General features: G+C 42.0%; 1 protein-coding gene and 1 long non-coding RNA gene across 2 annotated transcripts; one reads left to right on the top strand and one right to left on the bottom strand.

Moving 5' to 3' along the window:
• Positions 1-1004: 1004 nt before the first annotated feature.
• On the bottom strand, positions 1005-9437 carry LOC124260324. The gene is made up of 5 exons (XM_046694603.1): positions 9432-9437; positions 7746-7836; positions 2824-3033; positions 1851-2066; positions 1005-1231 (listed from the first exon to the last, which is right to left on the bottom strand). The coding sequence occupies exons 1-5, from the start codon at positions 9435-9437 to the stop codon at positions 1005-1007; spliced, it is 750 nt and encodes a 249-aa protein (XP_046550559.1).
• Positions 9438-11724: 2287 nt separating this feature from the next.
• LOC124260373 lies at positions 11725-21196 on the top strand. Its single transcript, XR_006894058.1, has 2 exons — positions 11725-11828; positions 20857-21196. It is a non-coding gene; the product is annotated as an uncharacterized LOC124260373 (long non-coding RNA).
• The last annotated feature ends 1529 nt before the right edge of the window (positions 21197-22725 follow it).

Raw genomic sequence — 22725 nt, 5'->3', positions numbered from 1 at the left:
CAGGCCGTAGCGCTGATGGTTAGTGATAAACTGTTGTGGAGGTCCGTCCCTCTATTATATGGTCTCTGCTTATACACATGTTTTCCACGGGGGTGTATTTGGTGTTTTCTTTCCAAGTCGCCAAAGACTGAGTTGCTTTGCCGGAAGTATACAAAACTAGGTCGTCAGCGCCGGGCTTTACTTCCTCCGGCGATCTGATTGTTAAACACTTTTGTTAAACAACACACACATTCATTTGTTGTTATATCATTAGCCAATCAGATCGCCTATGTTCCTAAATTATCCGGGGCTGATCACAGAAACGGGTGTGTGTGAGTTTTAAGTTTACACCACTGTTCAATAGTTAAGCCATTACGTGACAACAATACGTCATACATTAACAATAAATGTAATATGTACAGTTTACAAGACTATCGTCGAAGTACATTGAGGGGTAAACATTTCCATCGCGTCGGCAATATTACGAACATACAGCCAAGAAAACTTGGTATTTATCAAACATATCTGTCGACAAAGACCAGAAAAAATGGTTAGGTATATCACATGTTTCGAAAAAACCAACCCAATGAAAATATGACTGAACGATAGTCATTAGATGTAGATTTATCAATCAAGGCTGGTTATAGACCATTGACAAACAAAGTTTGGCCACCTTATTGGGGATCAGTGCTTTACATGATTCCTCAGCCGGAGAAGTAGTTTGAAAACACTTGAAAGAGTATATTATTGTTCCACCACACAGTATATAAACGGGTTATAGATTGCAAGCAACCACATTGAGCACTCGAATAGTATGGATTTACGAGAACGGTTAATTTTATAAGAGTGAGTGAGTGAGTTTAGTTTTACGCCGATTTTAGTAATATTCCAGCAATATCACTGTGCCCATGTGTGGAATCGAACTGGGTCTTCAGCATGACGAGCGACCTAATTTCAAAAGAAAGGTACAAGGGTGTAATATCCTGACACAAAGGTACACGTATCCCAAACTGGCCTCAGTATTGTCAGACTTGAAAAGTATAGTATTTCCAATTGTTATCATTGATGGTATTCCCATCATGGCCAGCGAGAAGTTGACACGTCACATTGTTGGCTGACGTCATTGTTTGGAAGGCACCACAGTCTATTTCCGCTCGGCAGTTTACTGCGCAAGTCGCTATAGAATCCACAACCATCTCCTTCAAGACAGTGTCCTGTCTCCGGATGCCAGCGTTCAATGTAAACTGTAAATCTGGAAGAGAGTGAGTGTTTCAGTTTGAGAAAGTTCAGTACGTGGTAGTTCTCTATTATTTATAGCCCGCCTCTTATTTAATGTGAAGCTGGGATTCGAACACCTCAGCGGATCCTGGTACGACAACTTCGACTTACAAAGTGGTCAAATGTAACATGTTATATTTGGGATTACCCTTTCTCAGAAAAGTGCAAATTGTTTTACTTTTTCCGGTACCGGATGGCGCGGCGAGGGACGCCAGAAATGGGCTTCACACATTATACCCATGTGGGGAATCGAACCCGGGCTTTCAGCGTGACGAACTAACGCTTTAACCACTAGGCTACCCCACCGCCCCGCTTGTCGTAAAAGGCGACTCTGATCGGATTTTCAGGCTCGCTGACTTGGTTGACACGTGTCATCGTATCCCAATTGCGTAGATCACTGGATTGTCAGGTCCAGACTCGATTATTTACAGACCGCCGCCATATAGCTGGAATATTGTTGAGTGCGGCGTAAAACTAAACTCACAGCAAAGGACACTTTTATCTTACACTTTATTAAAGAACACAATTTTGCGATTAGAATATATTGATTTTTAACTTATGTGGAAATGTATAATAGAAATATCCGGCCTCACCTCCACAAGCGTGCAGGCCCTTGATGGAAACCTCAGCGAAGTCCAAAGGACGGTCCGTCATGGTGACCTTGACCTTCCGTGCGGTCAGCAGCTCATCACACGCTATGACCTCAGTGACCAACTTTAGAATCCTCCCTGGGTAGTAGTGACACAGTCGGGTGGTCGGGCTCGAGTGGTCAGAAATTAAATCAATTGTAAAGTTCTTCAGTCGATTATCTAGAAAGAATATGACTTGTATATTTTAGGTTATTACATTTCAAGATGTTTGAAGCTTGAAGTAATTTCTTACTAACCCTTTATCTGTACACAAGCTTTCCTCATTATTAATCTTCTGTGCACAACCACTTGTCGAATGAGTGAGTAAGTGAGTGGGTGAGTGAGTGAGTAAGTATGGTTTGACGCCGATCATAGCAATAGTCCAGCAATAGTCATGGCGGGGGACACAAGAAACGGGCTTCACACATTGTACCCATGTTGGCAATCGAACCCGGGTTTTCGGCGTGACGAGCAAACGCTTTAACCACTAGGATAACCCCCCGCCCCTTCTTGTTGAGATAGACCAGGGTAAGGGTAGTTAAAACATATTAAAGTCGGAAAAATGTCACACCTCGAATAATAAAACCATTTCAGATTTTCATTTGAAACTGTAAAATGTTAAAAAAAACGACTTTAGAAAATCGTATTAAATCTTCAGCCCAACTCTATTGCAATAAAACAATCAAGAAAAATAATTTATTCTTTACTCTAAGCACATTTCCTGTTTCTCACATTCCGTTTATTTATACTGCAAGTATATCTATGTGACTGCTTGGAATCGAGTTTTCTAGGCTGGACAACTGGTGCCCAATCCTTTTCTTTCATGAATAAAATATGTTTAAACCAAAAACAAACATTATATGCCTCAGTTCGTGCTTCCAAATTCAAATTACATTTTAAGTTTTCGTTTTAAGTTTAAGTTTCCACAGCAACTCACCGCAGCACCCTCGGTTCGTGATGCTGACGCTGAAGATGTAGTAGGTATGGAGGAGGTCCACCTCCCACCAACTGACCGGCGCTAATGGCCCCCCAAGGGGATGGATGAATGTTGTGGTGTTCCCATCAACTGCTAATGATGGTGGGTTTCCATCACGATATTCATTCATTGATGCTGGCTTGCCCAGAGCAACGTTCCTGAAGCCATCCACTGTGAATGGAAATTTCCAGCTATATGGTGGCGGTCTGCACATAATCGAGTTTAGACCAGACAATCCAGTAATCAACAGCATGAGCATCGATCTACGTAATTGGGATACGATGACATATGTCATCTATCTATCTATCTATCTATCTATCTATTGTATCAGAGAAACGTGCTCATAGTTGGCTTGAAGTTTGAAAATTTCCATCTTTCACAGTTCCTTTTATCAATTCTTCTCTATTTTCTTTCGTCATAGATCCTTAACATACGAACGAATGGCCACCGTGACGCCATTACGCTATTTGAAACACTTCAGATCTATTTACTACCTGTAGTCACAGTGAGTGAGTGAGTCAGTGAGAGGGCAGTATTTCAGTCACATCAATAATATAGATACCTATTTACAAAGGACAATAGTAAAATAACTAGACAATCACAGATATAAACTCTGTCAAAAAAGAAACGCAACCCCTGTCCTCAGATATGAAAAATTCGTTTGAATGAAGTTATTGCTTCCAAACTAAATTTTATTCGAATGTATTGAAATTATACACGTAATTAATGAAGATTACCATCCAAACAACTGCATTTGTACGCATAAGTGTATTTTATTGCTTATTCCGTCACAACGCATGAAATGACCCTCATGGTGACTTCGCACAAAAAAACCACATGCAAATCATGAAAATGGCAGTTAATGTAGGGGTGTATAAAAGCCCATGTGCTTTCGTATTATATTCATTCATTTGTCGCTGAAAAGCTGTGTTAAAAATGCCACGATTGAGTGCTGCCGACCGAAATATCGCCATTGGTCGTGTTCAAGCCGGAGAAAGTTTTGGAACTGTTGCACGGCACCTAAATGTTCACAAAACAACGATATCCCGACTTTGGAGCCGCTACAACAACTTCAATTTGACCAACGATCGCCCGAGAAGTGGAAGGCCAAGAATCACGACCCCCCTTCAAGATCGGTACATCCGGGTCCATCACCTATGTAATCGGCATGCCCTACCAACCGTGACTGCCACACAAATACCAGGTTTGAGGAGAGTGTCAGCTCAAACGATTAGGAACCGTCTGAAAGAAGCGGGTTTACGTGCCTGTAGACCAGTTGTTGGACCTGTACTACGCCCCCTACATCTCCGCCGACGACTCAGGTGGTGCAACAACGTAAGGATATGGACTTTACAAAACTGGAGGCGAATCTGGTTTTCTGATGAATCCCGTTTTCTTTTGCAACATCACGACGGAAGAAAACGTGTGTATAGGAGACGTCATGAACGTTTTGCGCCCATCTGCGTCCGACAGGTGGACAGATTTGGCGGAGAAAGCGTCATGGTTTGGGGATCCATCTCATACAACCAGAAATCAGACTTGGTGATCGTTGAAGGGAACCTGACAGCCCAACGTTACATCAACCACGTATTACAGCCTCACCTTCTCCCGATTATTGACCAACAGACACAGATTTTTCAACCAGACAACGCCCGGCCTCATACTGCACGTGCAACAATGAACTTTCTGCAGAATTCCAACGTCAATGTCTTGCCATAGCCCTCTAAATCACCAGACCTCAACCCTATTGAACACCTGTGGGATACTCTGGGTCGACGCGTACGTCAACGTCAGCCGCCGCCACAGACGCTGCAACAGCTCGGCGTTGCACTGCAGGAGGAGTGGAGAGCCATTCCCCAGGAAAGAATCCGGCGTCTTATCCGTTCTTGTCCAAGTGGATGCCGTGCAGTGATTGCACCTCGTGGTGCTCATACGAGATACTGAGAAAGACGCCCCCCTGGTGACAAACTGGTGTCTGTGAGATGACTTTTGAAATGACAATTTTAAACATGCCCATCTTGGTTATTATTCTGCCAAATTTCAGACTTCTGTCTTAAATAATAAAAATGCTGTGTCGTCTTAAAACTTCAGATCAAAATCTCTAAAATACAGGGGTTGCGTTTCTTTTTTGACAGAGTTTACATTTAAAACTAGCATGTAACCGTAAAACGATATTTCAATACCGACAATACACTATTAAAATTGGCTATAAAGAAGCTAACAACTGAAGGTACATCACCATACGAGATACCCTGGGGACTCTTTTGCTACCTGCATCTACCGCAGATGTATGTACACCACCCCTTCTGATGTTAACGATTTTGACATATCTAGCCACAGATTTCGTGAAAAGATATTCTGTAAAACCGTGGTACAAAATATGCTGAATTACGTGATCTTAACCTGTATTCACATTTTCACAAATATGTTATTTAAATGAATTATTTAACTTTCACTCACCACTTGCCGGAATTACTAGATATGTTATTAGAAGTATAACACATGTCCTGAATGTCTCCATGTCCTTTCTGCTGTGTCGCCAGTCCATCAAAATGTATGACATGCTGATAGAAACAAATTAATCGTTAAATCCAATAATAGATACAGACCTATTCTCAAAATGTCACAGATTCTGTAAAGCTTCAAAGATAATCTTTATACTGGAACACTGAATCTGAAGATCAGACATTTACCATTGAAGAACGACGCACGAATGTGCGTTCATTGTCAATGTTGTCTTGACAAAGTTAGTCGCGGAACCGTTCTGATCAATAACAAGCTAGTGTTGAAGTGAACCAGCTTTCATATATCTGCTTGTGTTTAAGTGACTTAATAAGAATTTCAGGGGCCTGTGAAAATACCGTCATATCAAACGACATATTCTTTAAGACAAGGCTTACCTTTTCTGCAAGAGGCTTACCTGTTTCTTCAGATATCTTTGAAGTGAGTAGGAACGTTCTAGCAAGCGTCCTCTTGATAGATATGAAAGATCATTGCTTGATATTGATTTTTATCTGAGCCACTCATGTACTTAAGTTTTCAAATCTTACCTTGCCTTTTGCGCCCTCTTGCGTTTCATATCTAGCACATCTAATATTGAGCCCTATAACAAGAGGGTATGACAAGAGGGTATGATAATAGGGTATGACAAGAGGGTATAACATGAGGGATGACTTACACTTTATAGATGTGAATTTTCCGTCAATATCCTAGCAGCTTCAGCTTTTGCTCTCAACGTTTAACAAATCAAGCATCTGTAAGAACAATTCCCATCATATCGAATCTCAATTGCTGTTTAATATTTCATTTCATCAATACTGTTTACATGACACTCAGTACCAAATCGTGTTTGCGAAGTCATTGATAAATTAACGTTGACGTAAACGTCTGTTTAGCTCATTTCACCGATTCCCAGTTGTACTTGGACCTTGAAGAACCGGTTTACAATTGGTCTTTAGCAACCCATGCTTGTCGTAAGAGGCAACTAATGGGATCAGGTGGTTAGGCCCGAAGACTTGATTGACAATTGCCTAGATAGGTGGTCATGATGTTGATCAATGGATTGTCTGGTCCAGTGAGTGAGTTTAGTTTTACGCCGCACTCCAGCTAATATTCCAGCTATATGGCGGCTGTCTGTAATTAAAACTTTGTAAGTAAAGGTGGTGTTACATAGTTTTGTCTTCAGAGGTTCGGGAAAACGTGCCAACACATGAAAGCAAATGTCATCTCAGTTTTATCGTGGAAACAATATATTAATGAAAGCTGGTTTCCTCATTACAAACATCTATTATGTAAACATTTAGACAGGAAATAGGCATCCCAGGGGGCACCAATAATGCCTTCCCGTCATTTCGCATGACTTAAAACTTCTGGCAAAATACAACAAGGTAATCTGGCCAATAGGTTTAATTATATCTTCAGGCATAACGATGATCTGATATCGTTAATCAGACACCATCAAAAAGCAAGTTCCCTTATGGGTTTACCCCTCTGAACTTGAAATAAAGAAGATAATTGAGGCCGCCTCATCTGCTTCATAGTTTGATCTGTGCTTAAAGATACAGAGTGACAAACAAAAACCACACAACTCATCAAAGTCTTTCCAATCGTCAACTTTCCCTATGTATTTCGCAGTCAGTATGCGCTTTTAAAAAAGATTTCCAAAATATTTTGCTTAGAAGTTTTTCGATCAAGGTTACAACATTGAGGGCCTCGGTAAAGCTATCAAAAAGTTGTTATGTTCGACACGAGTTCCGAATCTGACGAGTCAGTGGTAAAGATGCAACGGTTATGTCGCTTATATTTAAAGAATATCTTTTCTAAGCTAAGAACACTGTTTCCTAAAACTTGCTATTTCTGTAAAGAGTATAATTTTGACCTGAGACCATTTTGATTATAACTTTATTTGACATGCATAACAAAGATGCATATCGTCCCCCCCACAAGCAAGCAGGGCCTGGACAGAGACCTCAGTGAAGTCCAGATGACCGCCCTGCCTGGGGACTTGACCTTCCGTGCAGTCAGCAGGTCATCATCACAAGTAATGAACCCAGTGACAGACTTTACAATTGTCCCAGGGTAGAAGTTGCACAGATGGGTTGGAAAACAGGTCGTCAAAAATTAAATCAGTTTAATTTGCACTTATGTCACTCTTCAGTGTGCACAGCCACTCGACGAGACGTAACGGGCCAACCGTGGTTTTGAAACATCATTCAAGTCAAAAGAAATTCATACCAAAAATAATTTACTCCTTTCAAACACATGGACTCAATCTTGAAAGAAACATCAGATTTGGGTCATGTGCCCCTGAGATCGGACAGAGATGATACCACTGAATCACATTTGTATGATTACGTCCGTTGTAGGATTTCAAAGCTACTCACCATAGGACCCTCGGTTTGTGATGCTGACGATGAAGTTGCAGTAGGTGTCGAGGAGGTCCACCTCCCACCAAATGACGTAGCTAGTGGTCCACTGGGTGCATGAATGAATGTTGTGGTGTTCCCATCAACTGCTGCCGATGGTGGGTATCCCTCACGATGTCCGTTCATTGACGCTGGGTTGCCATGAGCAACTCGGGTGAAGCCATTGACCGTGACTGTAAACAGTTATGGCAATTGCTCCTTGCTCTGCAAAAACTACCTAAGATACGTGAATGAATGTTGGTACATTTATCTACCAGATCCGTGTCAAAGCCTATTTCCAAGTGGCATTTGGAAGCTTAAATCTCGATGAAGACAGTGAGTGAGTGAGTTTAGTTTTACGCCGCACTCAGCAATATTCCAGCTATATGGCGGTGGTCTGTAAATAATCGAGTCTGGACCAGACAATCCAGTGATCAACAACATGAGAATCGATCTGCGCAACTGGGAACCGATGACATGTGTCAACCAAGTCAGCGAGCCTGACCACCCGATCCCGTTAGTCGCCTCTTACGACAAGCATGGGTTACTGAAGGCCAATATTCTAACCTTGACCTTCACGGGTACGATGAAGACAGAGTTTGTATTGTTGATAGAGACTTAAACCTGTATTCAAACCTATCCTGATTTCGCAATATAAGGTCCGTCAGTGTATATAATGAAACTCCACTTCCCTGTTTTCAGGATATAATTATTAACAGAGATTGATTCTGGCTGTGCCTTCGACGGGTGTTGAAGTACCGCAATATTATTACCCCCCCTGAGAAGGTACCAAAGTCCCATTTCATTCCAAGTATTTTTATATCCGCGATCGTTTTTATAGTAGCATATTTGTTCTTTTAATGTACGGCTAAATTTTTGCAATAATCGCCAGCGCCTGAAGGGACGGTGTAAGTCCTTCTGGGGTCCATGGAGGAAGTCTCTGGTATGGCCATCTACCTTCAGTTGCTGGCGATCTGTAGCCCGTTTTTATATTGTATTGTTTTCTGTAGTGATATATTTTGTACCATGCTGATTTAAACCCAAATCTGTGATACTCTGGTAGTTGTACTGTCCTTTGACGACAGGTTTTTATTGTATAGATATATTTAGGTTTGATGTAGGGGTTGTTCCCGTCACGATATGGCTAAAATATAACCGATGTGACGTTAAATATTAACTCACTCACACTCACCCAAGAATAATAAAGTGGTCATGTGCAGAAAGACACATTTCCTTAACGGTTCCATCTTCTGTAACCACATGGGGGCGTTGGAGTAGCCCAGTGGTTAAAGCGTTGGCTCGTCACGCCGAAGACCCGGGTTCGAATCCCCATATGGGTACAATGTGTGAAGCCCATTTCTGGTGTCCCCCGCCGTGATGTTGCTGGAATATTGCCAAAAGCGGCGTCAAACCAAACTAACTCAGTCAGTCAGCCAGTTTGTAACCACACCGATATATGCATTGGTGACGCACGTACGATCCACTATGTATATAATCTGGAAGTTATGTATAGTATATGATGCTACACAACCTCAAAAGCAAACGAAGAAACCCCCATAATTTTGGAACAATGAATCTGAAAAGCATACTTATACACCTGGGGCAACATACTTGTTATGTAGCCAAGTTGAACACAACTTCGAATCAATACGTAGAATTACGTACCGCCATTGCCAGAGGCATATTCTTGAATGACATACATATTTGATTGTCAGGACTTGTTGTAAAGGTTTTTTTCAAAGTCGATAAGGAATTAATAGCCTGTGGTAACGGTTTGCTATCAAGCTGGTGATTCTGTCAAGTCCAAATTCGAGTGTTTACAAACCATTTGCTGCATCAGGGTATTGAGATAGTGTTTGACTTAAAGGAATCGAACCAGGGTCTTTAGCGTGACGAGCCAACGCTTTAACCACTAGGCTACCCCACCGCCCTATTCGTAAAGAGCGCTCCAAGGAACATATGGGGTTCGCTTGAAATAATGTTCGGCCGGTAGAGGACGCGAGAGTCAATTTTATTCAACGTTGCATTAATTTATTTGTACTTTGTATTGAATATTGTTGTCTAAATACGTAATTGGAATAAATTATATGGTAGGGTTGATAGGTAGTATTATTGAGAGAAATGCATTATTTATCTTTAGAGAAGTGTGGTGTGAAACAGTGCCTTTAATACGACAACGCCAACATTAAGTCCGTGAGTTATTTCCTAGATGAAGATGTTCAGTCAGTTTTGTTGCTGAAGATGCTTAATGAATGCTAAGGAAAACCAGATCAATGCTTCAAGGATCAACTTCAGATGGTTTCATCTGGAAACTGATCAAACATCAGGCTTACTATACCTTATTGAGTGGTATTTGAAAGGCAAGATACTTTATGTATGACAAGTTATTTTACTGTTATGATGCGGCGTTTTGGAAAAAATATCATCCATAAAACATCTCATCTTCACAGAGATACCACTGAAGCATTCCTTGAGGGCATTTGGTCAAATATTCGACAAATAAAATTGGCACATGAGTATTATATATCTTCTTTGTGTTGTCCTGACTTTTCATGGAGTTTGCACTTGTGAAGAGTAATCTCCTGGATGTGAGTGCTGGGTAATGCTAATAGCTCTTCCCCCGTGGTGACCGTTTTGCCGATCGTAAGAAGCGACCAAATTTGGCACCCTGTTTGCCTCAGGCTTCGTCAATGGAGGAAGGGATTCTGGTGGTTGAGGGCACTGGTTTCAAAGATAGCGTTCCTTTGCACCACTTTGACCTTATCTTCACATTGACGGTGGGGTAGCCCAGTGGTTAAAGCGTTCGCTCGTCACGCTGACCCTGGTCTATCTCGACAAGAAGGGGCGGGGGGTTATCCTAGTGGTTAAAGCGTTAGCTCGTCACGCCGAAAACCCGGGTTTGATTCCCCACATGGGTGCAATCTGTAAAGCCCATTTCTGGTGTCCCCCGCCGTGATATTGCTGGAATATTGCTAAAAGCGGCGTAAGACTAAACTCACTCACTTTAATGAGAAGTAGAATGGGTTCTATCAAACAGCTGCGACGCCAAGCAATGTGGTACTACAATGGGATGGAATTTCGAATTGATAAAAGCATGATAACATGATTTTTGTTCTTGCTTTGCGAAATGATTTGTACCTGGGAATTTCAAAACACAGCTTCCTTAATGTTTTTGCCCATAATCGTATAGTTTTCTGTGGGAGTATATCATCTGAGTATCCTTGGTGCAACAGTAACAGACCCACTTGCTCTTAGCATTGTCTTCATGATAGCCCATCGTGGGTGGGGAACTCGGATGATAATCTTTAACCACTAAACATGGCTTACGAGACCCTTTGAGAACTCAAACCTTCACTGATCCTGATCATATCGAACACAGACTGCACAAATCAATTGACTACTATCCGCGTTTGATAGAGATTGAGACTTTAGATAAGACACGTGAAAGCTGAAGCCTTTCACTGTATCTAAGGGCTTCCGAGACAATGCTGACCTGGGAAGATTCGGAAATAGAAGCGGTCTCCAGCAACCTATGCTGGCTGTAACAGGCGACTAACGGGATCGCGTGGTCAAGTTCTTGGTTAACACATGTCATCGACGCTCATGCTGTTGATCACTGGATTGTCTGGACCAGGCTGTTTATTTACAGACCGCCGCCATATAGCTTGGACTTTGGCTGAGCACAGCGTTAAACAAACAAACGTACAAATAAAAAGTCTTCCAAGTTTATTTTCCTGAAGTTGTGGAGATCAAAATCATCGTTTGCCGATTCCCCGTTTGTTTTGTTCTTGTGAACTTATAGTTGCCGAGATAACACAATATTGATTTTCATGTGACTAGCTGACATGTTCATAGTGACAGAGCTTGTAAAAGATATACTAAAATAGCAGTATTCAAGGCTGCCGGGAGCGATTTTTAAGTAGATTGATAAGTAGTTTAGAAACACATTAAACTGGATCTCTTCAGAAACCACGTGCAGAGGGAATGGCTGACACGTGGAATGACTTGGAAAACTCCGGTGCGAACGCCTGGTCTGAAATACTTCATGGATTCCATGGATATGTAAGCAGCGAATCTATCTATTGTTTACAACAAATAACCCATCTTAAATGTCATTTCTGATTGTGAACCGATGGTACCGTACCCGGAAACATTAAGCGTGACAACTCTCAATGGGGAAGCTCTCACGTGAGAAACAAAAAATAAGAAGTTGTTATCCATAAGATTTGTCTTGTGTGAGGAGTTCTTTACTGATTAATCATTCACATTCAAATTACGTCAATGCTATTTATGAACTTCTGTGTTGAAAGTTCGTAATGTGTGTTCGTAACTATGACGTTAACATGACGTAACGTATTGGCTCAGCTCAGCCAGCGTTACTTGCCGCTCCCGATCAGGGGGACTGTCTTTGGCGTCGACCATCTCATCCCAAACAGAGGTCCTAAGGAATATACTATCAAGGCATTACAGCAATGATATCATGAACTTTTACAACACGTGTACAATGTGGCCTGGCACTATCCTGTCACGTCCCTGCTCTTGAACAAAGGAGTTTTAACAGCAGAATATTTGTTATTCACCTGAACGTAAAATGTAAATCCAGCTAGGATCCATGTAGCAAAGGTACTGTAAGTCCCCGTGGTCCCTACTGTAGGGATCTCCCTTCAGTTGCCGGCGATCTATAGCCCGTTTTTAATAATGTGTTCTTCTAATTAATGATATCTATAACATGATGGTTTTAACTTAATATCTGTGATATATCTAATAATTTTACTGTTGATCGATGACAGATTTTAATCTTCAAAATGCATTTGATTTATCTTTGATTTCTAAATTGTTCCCCCCACGATATATATGATTGAAAAACTCACTCACTCACTCACTCCTCTTGAGTAAAGGGTAAGCATGATCATGAACTATGTTTTCCAGGTAGCTGATATACTGAACAGCAAAAGAAACGCGAATTTCAAAATCAAATGCAAAATTGTGTTCTTACAATGTGGTGTTTTTATTATAATTGCACCGTTTTATTAACATGTTTTTTCAATCCAAATTGACAGTTATTACCAACATCAGTGTGTTTTCTGATGAAAAAGGAGAAAGACCAAACGTACCTAAAATGACAGACGTGGTAAAAGGTTCTGTATGACATTCGTGAAAATGAAAATGCACGTGCATATCATGATAACCCTCCCAATGAAAGCGAGTCCGAAACTCGCCTGAAATCATTCTTGTGTTGACACAATCGCCATGCCACAACTTACGACAGATCAGAGGAACCAAGCCTTTGGACGACTGCAAGTTGGCCAGATTGCACGGAGGGTAGCCAATCATTTTAATGTTCATGTTCGGACAATCTACCGACTGCAGGAGCGGTATCAGGCCATTAATAGCATCCGTGACCGTGGACGCAGTGGACGACCCGCAGTAACATCACAACACCAAGACCGAAAAACTGTGCGCAACCATCTGCAGGATCGCTTCATCAGAGCCACGGATACAGCTCGCCAGACCATTGGGACTCACAATAATCCAATTAGTGCTGATACAGTGCGTCTACGTTTGCGCGAAAGAAACCTCTGCTGCCACAGACCATGTCGTGGTCCTGTCCTCACCGCTCGTTACCGCCCAAACCGGCTGCAGTGGACAACTCAACATCGCAACTGGCGTTATCAACAATGGAGAACTGTGCTTTTCTCTGAGGAAAGCCGATTTTGTTTCGACACCCGATGGCAGCGTGAAAGTATGGCGGAGGCGTCGGGAACGGTTTTCCAATGCGTGCATTGTTGAAAAGGACTCGTGGGGGTGGTCCAAGCATCGTGGTGTGGGGTGCAATCGGTCTGAACCAGAGAGTTGGCCCCGTGGTGTTCCAAAATCACGGCCCAGGACTTGAAAATGGCCTGAGAGCTGCTCGCTATACTGACCAAGTCATAAGACCCCACGTTGTACCACATTTGAACGTCACAGAAATCACATCTTCCAGCAAGACAACTCTCGTGCCCACACTGCCAGAGCAACACTGGACTTCCTAAGACTAAGACCTGCACTTAGTCTGGATTTAAGTCCAATAGAACACCTTTAGGACAAGATTCAAAGAAGACTGAATGACCTCAGTCAACTGCGGCTGCACTCGATCGGGCATTTCGCAGAGTATGGCCCCAAGTGCCTGTGGCCTTCATCAACCGGCTAATTCAATCCAGGTACAGACGACGCAACGCCGTCATCGATGCCCATGGAGGCCACAACACGCTACTGACTTTGAGGTATCTTAGCGGTACCATTTTTGGTGAATTTGTTTGTGTGAACTCTAAATGTGATTCCCGATAATGCGTTGACCATAAATGTCAAGTTTGAACGCAATCCTCCGTTTGATTGTTAATTAAAGCGAATTAAAATGTGTGGTTTAAGAAACCTCTATCGGTATGGCGTTTCTTTTGCTGTTCAGTATACGTCCCGGAGGCCTATAGACCCTCACAGGTCAACAGCTGTTTAGATATAACGCGTCTTGCCTTCTTAAAAGCACAATGTCACACCACACTTATCTACCATATGATTAATTCCCAGAGAAATTACGTATCCATATCACAATGTTAATGTAACGTTGCATTAGATCGGCTCTTGCGCCTTCTACCGGCCGAACATTATTTCAAACGATCCCCTCAGAGTTATGTCCCTTTTCAAGAGCGCTCTTTGCGAATATCCTACGCACAACGTCATTCGTGACCAACTCGGTCTTCTTGGAGGTTACGGAAACATGCGAGTGGTGACGAATGGCACAACGTGTGATTGAAACCAGTTCAGCAAACACCGACAACACTGCGTGCGTCAGTTTTCGATGTAATTGTTTATATTCCATATATGGCAAGTGTTATCTGATTGGAAGCTGTTCGCCTCGAAGTTTCAATTATCGATTTTGGGCAAATCGTAAGGGATAATAAGTATTTTATTGCATCAATAGGAAGATAAAGTGAGTGCATATGCCCAATATACACTAAACGCCAAAAGAACGTTACCCTCCTTCCTTAATGACGGAGGTACCTATCTTTAGCTGGCGTTGTGATGCGTGGACGTCCACTTCTTGGTCTGTCTAAGGTGACCCCAGTCTGTCTGAAGCCCTAAATAAGTCTTATAACCGTGATACAGTGACATCCGAGGGCGTTGTATGTCGACCCCATCTGCACCATCCCAATGGTTCTTTCTCTCCCTTCAGCTGTTAATCGTGGCATATTTCTCGTACTTGTGTATCAGATCATGTACTCTAGGCTCTCTTTATACCCTATAGAATCATTCCAGATGTGAAATGGATGTAAATACTGCTTGAATATTGCTGCGTTTTGACGTTTGATATTGCTACAGAAAATGGAAGTGTTACTTTGCACGCAAAACTATTAACAAATATAATTTTAGATGTTCCTAAACATTTTTTCACAATATCAAAGACAGTTTTACTTGTTTTCACTAATGCAAATCAGCAGAAAATGTTTTAAAAGACTGAAATCATAGGAATGATTATTTGACAATTTTACATACTCTACAACAGTTGTTTCTTGTTATTGTAGTTGAAAAATGGTGACTTAAAATGGTTTATCGTTGTCCCAAAGCAGAATTTTATTTCGACCTCTCTTTTGGACATCAAAATCACTATTATTGGTTTATTTCGGCATGAACGAATATAGGACAATTTAACTGTTCTGATTTAATTTAACTTCATCTAAATATTAATGCATTTGAGAATTTGTTTTTCGTGATTTGCATAAAGCTGTGTTGTTAAGCTTTCTTGTAAACTAAAACCTTCTAACATAATTCATAAAGGTAGGAGGGTAACGTTTCTTTTGGCGTCTAGTGTATATAAAATATAGGTCAAAATATTGTCGAAAATGTGTGACATTGTGCCTTTAACCTCAGATGCTGTCTCCACGAAGCTTGATGTGCCTAGTTGTGAATATACGAGTAAAATCTCAGGGCCGGGTGTTGTGCTCCCACTTATTCGTCGCAACTCAGTAATTGTCCTATTAATGTGGCAGTTTGACATCGATTTCGTGGATGTACCAACCGAAGATGATGTCACACGCGCACAACCGGCCCGAGGCAAGTTATGATTGTCTATTTTGTACGCAGGGATGAATAGAAGAGTGAGTGAGTTTAGTTTTACGCCGCACTCAGCAATATTCCAGCTATATGGCGGCAGTCTGTAAATAATCCAATCTGGACCAGACAATCCAGTGATCAACAGCATGAGCATCGATCTGCGCAATGTGGGAACCGATGACATGTGTCAACCAAGCCAGCGAGCCTGACCACCCGAGCCCGTTATTCGCCTCTTACGACTACAGCTGGTTTCGAAAGATTCATTCTAACCCTGACCTTCATGGGTCTCCATTCTTGTAATAGAAGCGACTACCGGCATCGGGTGGTTAGGCTCGCTTACTTGGTTGACACATGTCATCGTATCCCAATAGCGTAGATCACGCTGCTGATCACTGGATTTTCTGGCCCAATCTCGATTATTTACAGACCTTTGGTTGGTTTGTTTGATTAACTTCGCACTTAGCAATATTCCAGGTATATGGAGGCGGTCTGTAAATAATCGAGTCTGGACCAGACGATCTAGTGATCAATATCATGAGCATCGATCTACGCAATTGGGATACGATGACATGTATCAACCAAGTCAGCAAGACTGACCACCCGATCCCGTAAGTCGCCTCTTACGACAAGCATCGGTTACTGAAGATCAATTCTAACCCGGATCTTCACGGGTCTATTCACAGACCATATTGCTGGAATATTGCTGAGTGCGGCGTTACACAACAAACAAACAAAAAAAGAACCAAGTACAGTGAGAGGTGAATCCCATATGTCTCACATAAATAAATCCCTTAGATTACAAAAGTAACAACGATAAAGGAACTGTCTACAGGCTGGAGAGCTCTCATCCATTCGTCACCACTCGCCTCTTTCCGTAGCCTCCAAGAAGATCGGCTTGTCCCGGAATAACACGAGTTGGTCACGAATGGCGCTATTCGGCTTGTCCCGGAATAACACGAGTTTGTCACGAATGTGTTCTCATCATACAATGGAATATAGTCAATAAAGTCACCCTGAATGTAATCAATGTAATCCCGTGATTAACCGTCAGTGCTGACAGACTGGGTGGTCTTGCTCTACTGTTATACATGACTCATCACTCAGATTTTAATTCCTCACAAGTTCATAATTACAAAATTTTATCATTTTTGAAAGATATTGATCTTTGTGACAAGATATAACTTTTAGCCAAATTGTCATTTTTTACATTATTTGTCAGGCGCGTAGCAAGCCAATTTTGTCGTGTAAGCCCGATAGGTTGCAAAGTTTTGATATTTAGATAGTATTGAGGACTTACCAACTATTTTCGCAACAATCATGTGTAAGCCCGAGTTTTTGTCGTATAATGGTAGCTACGCGCCTGCTTGTGATATGACTGATGTTATATATAGTCTTTGATAACATGCTTTTACGAATGGTTTTCAATAATTGATTAATTGGTAATTGCTTGGGTCTCGCCGCGAATAGCTGGAAAATGGCTGATGCGGCGTATAACAATATTCATTATCCATCCATGCACTCACTCACTCATTAATTTCTCAGCCTTCCTCCTGTGTCTCCGGGGAAACGTAAACAAAAAACAAATAACCATATATTTATTGTCAATACACAATGAACGTATACTAATGACAACCCACCCTTGGCACGCTGGATGTTAATGCTTGACAGTGTTAGCACATGGCAGTGTTAACAGCCACGCTTATTTATAACTCGTCTGTGCCACAGATTGAAAAACTATATAAACAGGAAACGTGAAATAGTTGCATTCGAACTTTGTCCAGGTCAAAAATGTAAACACCGTTGACATTCCATCTGATGGGCGGTGGAGTAAGTAGCCTAGTGGTCAAAGTGTTCGCTCGTCACGCCAAAGACCCGGGTTCGATTTCCCTCATGGGCACAATGTGTAAAGCCCATTTTTGATATCGCTGGAATATTTGATGATAGGTAAAGGCCGGTTCTGCCCCACTTTGACCTAGTTTTCGATGGTGCCGACCTACTTAGGCTGGGGTATCACCAGTGTTGCAAGATATGGGGCAATGCGCGGACTATTTTTAGAAGTGAGAGAATCCCTCACATAGCAAGATCAAGACTGTCGTGTCAACAAGGTGACACAGAGCTGGTAGCAGACGGCTATGTAAACAAACCCTACTGAATGGGTGATAGCCTTGCCCAACCATGCCCGCTGAAGGATGGAAGGAGTATTTGTCCAGCATTTACTTTAATCTCAAACACCCAGCCTCCTTTTCAGGTCCATCGAAATTATATTACATAGTGAAAAAGGAAGGGAAATTTGATATCGGTTTACATCGCATCAAGAAGTGGCTGGCGTCTCAAGATGCCCATTCACTTCAACGACCTCTAAGGTACAAGTTCAAGCGGAACAGAGTGGTGGCTTCAGGCCTCAATGCTCGATAGGATATAGACTTGGCCGATGTATCTAATATCGCCACGGACAATGATGGTGTGAAATATCTATTGGTTGCTATTAATATATTCACACGATTTTTGTGGGTGGAGTCTCTCCAAAATAAAACTCCAGACGTCATTATTAAAGCCATAAAGAAGATATTTTCTCGTACAACTCTACCACACATTATCAGATCTGACAAAGGTCGTGAATTTGATAACAAGAAAGTGAGATCATATTTAGCCAGCAAGGGTATTACCTACTATGTCACACAGAATGAAACCAAGGCGTCTTATGCAGAGAGAGTCATACGAATTCTCAAGACAACTATGTACAGATACTTCACTTACAAACAAGCGTATCGTTATCTTGACATCTTACAAGACTTGGTGAATGATTATAATCAAAGACCTCATAGATCACTGAATGAACGTTCACCCACTGATATAAATGTGAACAATGAATCTGTTGTTTGGAAAGAACAGTACATTAACCCACTGATCAAACAAGGCAAGCCTAAAGCGGAGAAGATGAATGAAACCAGAAGGAAAACCTTTACATTCAAAGTAGGGGATCAGGTGCGACTGTCACATTTAAGACATGCCTTTCAACGTGACTATCAGGAGAAATGGATGGAGGAAATATTCATTATCAGCAGACGATACTACAGGGATGGGATACCAGTCTATAACGTCAAGGACATGGCTGAGGATCCAATCACTGGTACATTTTATGCAAATGAACTTCAGAAAGTAGATAAGCATGGTGACAGTACATGGCGTGTGGAGAAAGTGCTTAAAGCCAGAAGGAGAAAAGGTCAGAAGGAAGTCTTTGTCAAATGGATGGGTTATCCAAAGAAATTCAATAGTTGGATCCCTGAGGGTCATCTGCAGTCTGTGTAGCGGATATATAGGGCAACAAGATCATCACTTGTTCTCATTCAAAGTTAGACTATTGAACTGTCAACATGTACTCCTGTCCAGTGTGTTCTAAGACTTATGCCTGGCCTGATAGCCTGAAACGTCATATGAATATCAAGCACAATGATTATAATCAGCAACAACAACAGCAGCAGCAGCAGCAGCAACAACAACAACAACAACAACAACAACAACCCTATGAAGGAGAACATTTCAAGTTTACCATCCCCTCTAATGCAATCATTGTGGGTCCTACTGGCAGTGGTAAATCTATGTTTGTATACAACCTTCTCACGCGTGGATGTATACAGCCAGCACCTAATCACATTGTCTGGTGCTACACCCAATGGCAGCCACTGTACCAGGTGATCAGTGAACAGTTATCCCATGTTAAGTTTGTGAAAGGAATTCCCTACGATGTACTCGACGATACCTACTTTGATGCTGGAAATGACAACATGCTTGTTTTGGATGACTTGATGTCTGAGGCCACAGTATTCTCAACCAGCTTGGAGATGTTATCTCTCTGAGCATCTGGAGTCAAATGATTAGGTGGTTCAGGTTGCTCCTCTTTTATAGACCGGATCCCAGTCTCGCTTTGTCTTGTTTCCTGACTCCAGACGGTCCTTGACTTAAGGTTTCCTTGTATGTCTTCATCAGACAGTATCTCATACGGAGAACAAATTCAGACAGGACTGATGACATGCTTAAACTCTGGCACAATTACTCAATATCAACATGCAGCCCCATGTTAAGGTAGATTTACTTTACCAAGGAAGTAGTAAGTAACTTCAAAAGGAAGGGATTCATTCTGTCGCACTGTGATCGCTGTCTATCGTTTCTTTTTTTCGGTGCCAAGGCACTATGCTAACACTTACGCAGTCTTCACTGTACTTAGTCACGACTTGACAACAGGAAAGATATGAATAGCCAGCTAACACGAGTATATGGTATAGGCACACGTTAAAAAGTGAAAATGCATGCACAAATTCATTGCATTAAGACGCATTGGCACATATAAACCAAACTTATGCTGAAGGAAGATCCGACAACGGAGTCGGGTGGTCAGGCACGCTGACTTCGTTGACACATGTCGTCGTATCCCAAATGGGTAGACCGATGCTCATGATGTTGATTTCTGGATTGTCTGGTCCAGACTCGATGAGTGTGGCGTTACAACAAACCCACCAACCAACCAACCAAATGAAGGATTTATTAACACGAGGTAATAAACTATAAATATGGTTTAATGCTTCAAGAAGGCAGATATAACTTCAACAAGCTCATTGTACGTGAGATAAATCTACCACTAGACTGCATTGATTCGAGGATGCAACTGACTGAGTGAGTGAGTTTAGTTTTACGCCACATTCGGCAATATTCCAGCTATATTGCGGCGGTCTGTAAATAATCGAGTCTAGACCAGACAATCCAGTGATCAACAGCATGAGCATCGATCTTCGCAACTGGGAATCGATGACATGTGTCAACCAAGTCAGCGAGCCTGACCACCCGAACCCAATTAGTCCCCTCTTACGACAAGCATGGGTTACTGAAGACCAATATTCTAACCCGGACCTTCACAGGTGGATGCAACTGCATTCATGTAAATATTCAGACGGTATTAAATCCAACATGTATACAAACTCGCCCCAACGCCCACTTGGTCTTTCAGACATCGGCTCAGACGACCTTTCACCAACTTCTGTCTTCCAAGGTGGACAACGATCTACCGTCTGGAGCCGACATTAGGGCAAGAGACTGCCTGAGTAAAAACTTAGCAGTAAGAATTTATTGGTAGACAACGACGTCAAAATATAGACACCTCGGTCAGGGTTTTTTTTAACCCAAAGCGATCAACCAAGGCTACCACACGAGTGTTTATTAACAGTAACATAAATGTGATCAAGGCTGCTTCACATCACTCACTCCTAAACCGACAAAATAAGACAGAATCCAAATTACGAATGCTTTTGCCTTCTTTTCTGATGTAAATGAATAAATCAAGCATTATATTTCTCATGTTTTCTATTTTAAACCGACCGAACTTGAGATCATAGTGGCTACGAGACACATTATAAAATGCTGCCCTGACTGAAATGCTGGTCCAAACAGTCACAGTCTGTGTCTATTACCTAGTCTTCACAAACCCACATCCACTCGAATGACCCAACAGTCACAGTATGTCTATTACCTAGTCTTCACAAACCCACATCCACTCGAATGACCCAAACAGTCACAGTCTGTCTATTACCAAGTCTTCACAAACCCACATCCACTCGAATGACCCAACAGTCACATTCTGTGTCTATTACCAAGTCTTCACAAACCCACATCCACTCGAATGACCCAACAGTCACAGTCTGTGTCTATTACCTAGTCTTCACAAAGCCAACATCCACTCGAATGACCCAAACAGTCACAGTCTGTGTCTATTACCAAGTCTTCACAAACCCACATCCACTCCAATGCCCCAAACAGTCACAGTCTGTGTCTATTACCTAGTCTTCACAAAGCCAACATCCACTCGAATGACCCAAACAGTCACAGTCTGTGTCTATTACCAAGTCTTCACAAACCCACATCCACTCGAATGACCCAAACAGTCACAGTCTGTGTCTATTACCAAGTCTTCACAAACCCACATCCACTCGAATGACCCAAACAGTCACAGTCTGTCTATTACCTAGTCTTCACAAAGCCAACATCCACTCGAATGTCCCAACACATAAAAAAATATATCATTCTCGAAGTAATTGGGCAGTAATCAAACCAAGACAATGGCAACCGTTCTGTGAGGAGCGAGAGAACAAAGATTACATTGAACGCCAGTATCTTTATTGGATGCTGAAGATACTGGACCATCTATCAACAAGGTTGATGGGTTTCTGAAAAGAACTCGCCGTGTAGCTGACATAATGTCGATACCACTCATTCACTACTAATAAGAACACATACATGTACATTATTTAACTACTTTCTACAAAGGACAATGTACAATTACAGTGCTAAGAATTCAACCTCGCTCGCCATGAAGATATGAGCGGTATGGGAGAACTTCGTGCCTCTTGGAAGAAATTCTCACATCATACGAAAATGTGTCCAGTTTGCGAACTGGTCTTCACTTATGTGCTAAGGCAAATACAACAGTATACGTAGGCGATAGCTGGCTAAACAGTGTTTATGTGTCAACGTACACTATAAAACGAAAAACTAAATGAGTCTGATAGTGATCAAAATTATCCAAGCATCACTTTTACTGTGAATGGATTGTATTCGACTCATCGGATTGGTAAGACGTTTAGACGAAAATTGGGAGTAGAATTGGGGGTTGTGTGTGTTTGTGTGCGTGCGCGCGTGTATGTGAGTGAGTGAGTATGGTTTTACGCCGCTTTTAGCAATATTCCAGCAATAACACGGCGGGGGACACCAGAAATGGGCTTCACACATTGTACCCATGAGGGGAATCGAACCCGGGTCTTCGGCGTGACGAGCGAACGCTTTAACCACTAGGCTACCCCACCGCCCCACAGTGATCAAGAAG

The sequence above is a fragment of the Haliotis rubra genome, unplaced genomic scaffold (genome assembly GCF_003918875.1).
Source record: "Haliotis rubra isolate DU_JTF1 unplaced genomic scaffold, ASM391887v1 Scf76, whole genome shotgun sequence".
NCBI lineage: Eukaryota > Metazoa > Mollusca > Gastropoda > Lepetellida > Haliotidae > Haliotis > Haliotis rubra.
This window is presented reverse-complemented; position numbering and strand designations above follow the sequence as displayed.